Source organism: Nicotiana attenuata, unplaced genomic scaffold (assembly GCF_001879085.1).
Source record: "Nicotiana attenuata strain UT unplaced genomic scaffold, NIATTr2, whole genome shotgun sequence".
Classification (NCBI taxonomy): Eukaryota; Viridiplantae; Streptophyta; class Magnoliopsida; order Solanales; family Solanaceae; genus Nicotiana; species Nicotiana attenuata.
Window position 1 is genome coordinate 296,299 of NW_017671365.1, and position 8,085 is coordinate 304,383.

The window sequence follows — 8,085 nt, forward strand, 5'->3', positions numbered from 1 at the left end:
GATCGCAAGCAAAAAACAGACCCCTGGGCAAATTTCAAGTCAAGAATGCGGTCCACTATGCGACCGCAGAACCTGTCTGCGAGCCGCAAAGTGAACCGCAAACCAACCATGAAGGTTGCTGAAGGATGAATGTGCGATGCAAAATGCGATCGCAGTTCTGCAATGCGAACCGCAGAGCTGGAATGCGAAGAAGATGTGAAAACTAGGGTTTCAGTCTGCGATGGAGACGTCCAAAATGCGGACCGCATGTCGCTTATGCGACGAGAATGCGACAGCATTTCTGACCTGAAAGGGTATTTTTGTCCGTTTTCTGTCACGATTTTCAGTCCACTATAAATAGCTTTATGATGTTTTTGTGGGCTCATCTTGTCTGGTTTTTGAGCTACATTCCAAGACTTTAATACTCCTCACTTTTGGAGTCTTTTGGGAGTCAAGAATATTCCCTTAGTAAGCTTTATGGCTTTTATTGTTCTCTTGCTTTTGTATTTTAGTATGAGTAGCTAACTCTAAATACTTAGGTTGTGGACCCTAAATGGGTGTTATGTTAATGGGTGTTTAACATTGCATATATATATATATAATGGTTGGTTGATATTTATTTATTTCTCGTACTTCATTTATTGTTGGTGGTTGCAAACATTAACAAGTGCCATTAAATTTTACTTTGCTTGGGAAAGTGGGTTAGAATTTGGTAGAAGTAAATAGCAAATACTCAAGGCATTAAACCTTGTTTGATAAAATCGCTTAGGGATAAGTGGGTTTTATTTGGCATGTATTGATTGTTATTAATTGCAACTCTTTTACATTTGGGAAAATTATAAAGAGGAGATACTACCCAACTATTGGGAAATATTGGGTAGTTGCTTAGACATCATTTGCATATCAAAGGGACCAACCATTAGAAATATATCATATTAACACCGATAGCATTACATTTCATTAAAGGGGACACAACCTTGGTTTCTTTAATCTTATTAATTACACCTTCAATATTCCAACCGGTTGTTACTTCAAAACAAACTAAATTCATACTTTTGTCACTCTTAATTCACACTCTTGTTACCGTTAACTGGATAGGATTACGGCTTTAGTCGAGTAACACACTATCCCAGTAACCTTTTCACACCTATTCCCTGTGGGATTCGACCCCAACCTTGTTGGGTTATTATATTTGACATCGACCGCCTTACACAATTTTAAAAGTGTAATTTGAGCGTATCAAAGACATTCCGTGATTCTCAAACACCTATGAAGCATGATGTAACCTTACCCTAGTCGAAAATTCTTCCTTTACTCGAGCTATCCTCGGGCTAAATCTCCGCAAACCATAACTGATTCACCAGCACGCCTCAAACTGGAACCAACATAGCACATAACCGTGCAATCAGCTAATCAATAGCAAACTCCCCCACTTGGCTCGAAGCCATAGATCAACACACACACAATAACCCATAACGCATATACTTAATTGCTGCCATTATACCACAGTGAGATTAACTCAATCCTTCATAAGCTCCTGGAACCCAGACCATCTGGTACTTCATATCTTCTGCAACTCTCGCATTTGCTTACATAACAATTAAACCCACTCCCTTAAGCAGCTCAAATTCACATTGCAGCTTACATATTTCACTTGTAATTAAGATCTTCTAACCGTCAACATAAGGATCACACAACTCCAGAACACTTCGCAGGAGATAACCCGCCTGCTTTGCCTCAAACTAACATTTATGTATGCCTTCCACCGTCATGAACATTACGCAGTCACTTAATCTTCCTGAGTCTGAACTCATACCGCAACATGAAATTTACTTCACTCCCAACTAGGAAACATGAAAAGATTCATCACACGCCCATAACTCGGGGCTAAAACTCGAATCACGACGGGAATCAAACACCTAATAGTTTTTCTATCCTCCAGCAGACCCTTCTCGTCGCTTCCAAATCATACGAATACATCTCGCAGTCACATCACCCTCATCACGTACTAACCAGTTATTACTCCCCTTAATCGGGACACAACAAAACATATAGATCCAGAAACACGTGCTCACATAATCATCACCTCGGTGCTCAAGCTATAGGCAAAAATCCGGCCTCGAGTCCTCCAGACTGTCCTAACATCAGCACATAGAGATCACATCTCGCCCCTCGATCGGGGAATCACAAGCCATCGATGCACATCTGATACCCAGAGCTCATGTGCGCACACAAACACGTGGAAGGAATTTCAAGAGTTACTTTTCAAGCTGAATAAAGGACGCACGATAAGAATTTCAAGAATGTGAAGCTTTTCCTAAAGGTTCTGCAGCCTCTCGAGGATAAATACAGACATCTCCGTACCGATCCGCGAGACTCTACTAAACCTGGTCATGACTCATGAGACCTATGTAACCTAGGCTCTGATACCAACTTGTCACGACCCCAAACCGGCCCGGTCGTGATGGCGCCTCTCATGAAGACAAGGCCAACCGACACAACACCCATTTCAACCCTTTAATCATTAATAGCCATTTCAAAGCCTTTAATTAAACAAATGCTTCATAATATAAGTCTAAATAAATAGTGCGGAAATAGCATACAAGCCCGACATCGGGGTGTCACTCGTCATGAGCATCTACCAAGGTCTGAATACAACAGAAACAGTCAAAAATGTACTAAGTACAGAAATGAAAATGAGAGGAATGAAGCTGTGCTGCGAACGCCGTGCAACCACCTTGCTAACTCTAATGGCTCCGCCTGAGCATCCAACATCCGCTACCGGGTTCCAAAATACCTGAATCTGCACACGAGGTGCAGGGAGTAACGTGAGTACTCCAACCCAGTAAGTAATAACAGTAAATAAAGACTGAGCAGTAGGAAACAATGAATCCATATTTATATTAGGCTCAGTAAGCACAACAGGCTTTCCAAATCAGAATACGAGTCAATCGCCTCTTCTAAAATCCAGCTTTAGTAAAAAAAAATCATTCAAAATGCCTTCCGACAGATTCAGTAGGGGTTTAATACCATATTTAATAATAGAGCTGAAAACCATAATCGGCCCTTCGGGCAAAAACATAGTTCGTAAACAGCCCCTCGGCAAAACAGGAATCATAAACACCTCATAACATGAAAATCTCAGTAGAAATAACAACGCCAAATCAGTGATTAAATTCTGAACATCTCATAAACCCCAGGTTAAATGAAAGTTGTTTAAAAACATTTATCTAACATTTTCGACAGAGGCTCAGTATTAAGATGAGTGAAAGCAGTNGTTCAACACGTTCAATATAGACTCACTTTAAGGAGAAGTGAAAACAGTAATTTCATAAAAACAAGCCCCTCGGGCAAAGCATCACTCATATATATATATATATATATATATATATATATATATATATATATATATATATATATATATATATATAGTCACTCATGACTTAACTCTTACCAATCAGCGCTCACACTCAGCACTCACACTCAGTAGGTACCATATAGTAACCGCTGCGGCGTCAGCCCGATCTATATACCGTTGCGGCATGCAGCCCGATCCATATATATAGTCGACTGCGCTCACTGGGTGTGTGCAGACTCCGGAGGGGCTCCTACAGCCCAAACGCTATATTGTTGCGGCGTGCAGCCCGATCCAACATATCGCTGCGGCGTGCAGCCCGATCCATATATACACACACACACACACACACACACACACATATATATATATATATTGCTGCGGTGTGTAGCCCGATCCATAGATTTGTATAATCCTTACAGTCAGGCACTCGACCTCTTTCAAACATTAACATCACCATCAGGCTCTCAGTCTATCTCAGTTATCAACCTCACAATCAAACCCTCGGTCTATCTCAGTCATCAACTCACGATCACTCGGACCATCAGTAAAACAAGTAACTCAGCCCAAACAGTTTTCACATTTTCAAGGATATAGTGATAAGGCCAGATTTAAGCAATAGCAGGTAAAACTTGACTGAGGATATGCTTTCAAACAATTAGAGTGGGGAAAAATAGTAAATATGCCCCTAAGGGTCTCAACAAGTCGGCACAAGGCCCCAAATATGGCGTACAACCCAAAATATAATAATATCTAACAATTAGCTATCAAATACGCATTAAAATAATCATTCGGGATGGACTAAGTCACAATCCCCAGCGGTGCTCTACCCCACGCTCGTCATCTAGCGTGTAAGTCACCTAAACATAGCACAACGATGTGTAATCCGGGGTTTCCAACCCTCAGGATAGTATTTACAATCATTACTTACCTCGAACCGGCTAAATCTCTAGCTCGCGACGCCTTTGCCCCTCAAATCGGCCTCCACACGCGTCGAATCTATCCGAAATCAGAACGAATACGTCACAATATGCTAAGGGAACAAAACCCAAGCGAAAACAATTGGAAAATACCAAAAATCCCGAAATTAGCAAAACCTGAGCCCCGGGCCCACTTCTCGAAACTCAGAAATTTTCACCTCATTAGATTCCTCATCTCTCCACGAGTTCATACATATCAACAACATCAAAATCGGACCTCAAATGGCCCCTCAAATCCCAAATTTACACTCTCCAAATTCAAGCCCTAATTCCTCAATTTTTAGGCTTAATTTCCATGGATTTCAAGCTTACAATGATAAAATTCATCATAGAAACAAGTTTAGGGTCCAAAAATCTTACCTCCATGAAACCCTCTTGAATTCCCTCTTCAATTAGCTCTCCCAAGCTTCAAAATCGCCCAACAATGGAGGTTCTTAGCCTCAAAATCGCGGAATAGCCCTTTTAAAACATTCTGCCCAGCATTTAAAAATCCTTCTCCGCGAACGCGGTCAAAGCCTCGCGTTTGCGTAGTACAAAATTCCGTTGACCAAATTTCCTCTTCGCGAACGCGACACCACAAGCATGAACGCGATGCCTCAGCCTCACCAACCTACGCGAACGCGACCATGACTCACGCGATCGCGATGCTTACAAAACCAGCCCTTCGAGAACGCGGGACTACCCTTCGCGAACGCGAAGGCCAAACCTGACGCCTCCTCACCTGGCCCTTCGCGAACGCGAGGGTCCTCTCGCGAACGCGAAGACCAAAACACCTGCAACAGCTGAATCATTTTTTCTGCAATTTTCCTTGACTCAAAATGATCCGATTGAGCACCAGAAACTCACCCGAGGCCCCTGGGACCTCAACCAAAAGCACCAACATATCCCAAAACCTTATTCAAACTTGTTCCAATCATCAAAACACCTCAAACAACATCAAATTACCCAAAACATGTCGGATTCAAGCCTAAGAATCCCAAAAGCTTCCGAAATACGTTTTTGACCAAAAACCCAACCAAACCACGTCTGAATGACCTGAAATTTTACACACACATCCCAAAAGACATAACGGAACTACTGCAACTTTCGGAATTTCATTCCGACCTCTATATCTAAATCTCACCTATCAACCAGAAAATGCCGGAATCTTAATTTCGCCAATTCAAGTCTAAACCTTCCACGGATCTCCAAAATGCATTCCGATCACGCTCCTAAGTCCCAAATCACCTAACTGAGCTAACCAAATCATAAAATTTCCAATCCGAGATCACATACAAACAAGTTAAATCTTGGTCAAACCTTTCAAATTTCAAGCTACGAACTGAGAACTGTTCTTCCAAATTCATTCCGATTACCCTGAAAACCAAAACCAACGATTTACATAAGTCATAATACATCATACGGGACAAGTCATGCCCGAGAACTGACGATCAAAGTGCAAAAACTCAAAACGACTGGTCGGATCGTTACACCTTGATTCTCTCCTACAGAAAAGAGGAAAGAAAAATTTGAGAATGTGTTAAAAAAAACTAACAAAAAGAAAAGAAAATATAATAGTGATCATTATCGAACATATGATTAACAAACACAAAAAATAACTGAATGATCATGATTAAGATGGTGATAGAAAGGACACCTGGATCCTATGTTGTGCAATGCTGAATTTGAGCCAAAAAGTTAACTTAAATAATGGAATTTATGGATCAGTCTCGTTGTAATTTGTACGAATGTATTATGTAGAGATAGATAGATTCAGTCTTGTGCAATCTCTATGGATAATGAACACATGAAGATAAAATGATTCAGTCTATAGTTTAGTATAGACTATAATGCAGTAATAGATCATTTCAAGATAAAATGAATTTGACTGACCTTTCAACTTCACTGTGCTGCCTTGGACTCAGGTTCAGGAGGGAATACGGTGAGGTTGAATTTGATGCTTTTAGTTATCTTGTTTTCCAGTATATCTTTTGCAGATTTGACCGCTTTGCTTGTGTTCTCCAGCCTCATCTCTTGAAGATTAGGTATATCAGCCAACCCAAGTGGCACATCCTTGAGCTTATCACAGGAGATAAGAATTAGGTGCCTAAGTACAGGGAAGTTAAGATTTGAAGCCTCCCAAGTTTCTAATTCTGTTGCCTTTTCAATCCATAGAACGTGGAGTTCGCTAAAACCTCCCACTTCCGGCAGCCAAGAATCACCAATAAATGCATCTTCTTTCAATTTTAGGACCTCAAGGGACTCCAACTGCCCCAATTTAGTCGCTTCACTCCAAGAAAACCGTGTATTTGCTAAAGTTAACTTCCTCAATGTGCGCAAAAATCTAAAGAATGCTGGAGGGAGGTGAAGCGCTTTATTCATGTGAGGAGCATCATTCAACAGTTTCAGATGTTCCAGGCACTTTAGCTCTTCAAGATTGTTGAATCCACCCTTAGTTTCAAGAAAATCCGCCATTTGCCCTCGAATACTCAACTTTTGTGATATGACAAGCCTTGGCGAGCACATCTTTCTTGCAACTTTCTGGTGCAACGATGGAAAGAGTTTGTAGACAAGAAGGTTTATTACCTGACGTCGTGGCAGCAGGGGATGGCAATTTTGCAGGTATGTTGGTGTGGAGATGCCTCAACTGTAACATGTGTAGGATTGCGTATAGGTGTTCGTAACATGCAGTGGAAAATAATAACAATACTAGGCAGATCTTTTTGTGTTTAAAATTTATTTACATATCAAAGATCGGATCTAAGACGTACCTGGTGAAGAGAGTCTCGTTTCAAAAATTTTTTCGATAGTGCGAAGACTCTATGTGTATCCACACCGAAACCGATCCTTGCTATCAACTCTTTGATCAATGAAATCCGCGAACAAATTGAACCAAAAAACTTGTGCTGAAATATTTCTCAAAGATTCAGCCTATAAATGAACGGAACAAGGAAAACAATTTCCTTGTCAAAAATATATGATCTCTTGAATATTTGTGCAACTCATGAACTTCCGTCCCTTTCTGTCTTCTCTTGTGTTTAACGACATGTGTATATATATATATATATATATATATATATATATATATATATATATATATATATATATATATATATATATATAGATATATATATATATATACACACATCAGTTACCATCTCTTTCTTATTTTGTTCAAACAGAATGAAAAACGTGACTTAACCAAATATGGAATTTGGACTTTTCTTTCATAATTTTCAATGGGAAAATTTCAATCCCATTCCGTATAGGTCGGCGACGTCTTTTAGGACTTTCTTTGTTAGTCCAGTTCCAATTGGACTTTTCTTTCATAATTTTCAATGGAAAATATATGAATCACATTCCAAATAGGTCTAAGACCTTAAGCTGCCGACAAGACCCTTTTGTGGACTTAACACGTGAATTCAATTCATGAATTGGAATTCACTAATACCTCTAAATCAACCTTTCATTTATATATACATATCTTATATGTAAATATTCATTATATATATCACACATATATTTCAACCAAGAGATAATTTAATTTTCTATTCTAAATAGAAAACTTCAATTTGTTTACAATATTAATTATATCCTCTGTGCTAGCAAAGAATATAACAATATTTCATTTGGACTAATAACTAAATATATTTGACTAATTAAATTCCTTAATTTAATTATCAAATAATAAGTTAATTAATCCTTTAGCAAAGATCAGAACACTCGTTAGTGTGCGACCCCATAGGTTCAATACTAAACCGGTAGTAAATTGATCACATTAATATACTAATC

At 39.4% G+C, this 8,085-nt stretch overlaps 1 protein-coding gene across 5 annotated transcripts; it reads right to left on the minus strand.

Annotated features, from left to right (window-relative positions):
- Positions 1–2,653: 2,653 nt before the first annotated feature.
- Positions 2,654–7,330, minus strand: LOC109207833 (disease resistance protein RPP8-like). Of its 5 annotated transcripts, none has more exons than XM_019370833.1 (2): positions 6,187–7,330; positions 2,654–2,782 (listed from the first exon to the last, which is right to left on the minus strand). In XM_019370833.1, the coding sequence occupies exon 1, from the start codon at positions 6,817–6,819 to the stop codon at positions 6,196–6,198; it is 624 nt and encodes a 207-aa protein (XP_019226378.1). In that variant the 5' UTR covers positions 6,820–7,330; the 3' UTR covers positions 2,654–2,782; positions 6,187–6,195. The 5 variants fall into 5 exon arrangements, with proteins under 5 accessions (XP_019226378.1, XP_019226375.1, XP_019226376.1 ...); XM_019370830.1 differs by lacking the exon at positions 2,654–2,782 and adding an exon at positions 5,515–5,670; XM_019370831.1 differs by lacking the exon at positions 2,654–2,782 and adding an exon at positions 5,760–5,798.
- Between the last annotated feature and the right edge of the window lie 755 nt (positions 7,331–8,085).

What these genes read in the sequence shown, in the direction of transcription:
- LOC109207833 (XM_019370833.1), bottom strand. Translation starts at nt 6,819, where the DNA reads ATGTGCTCGCCAAGGCTTGTCATATCACAAAAGTTGAGTATTCGAGGG.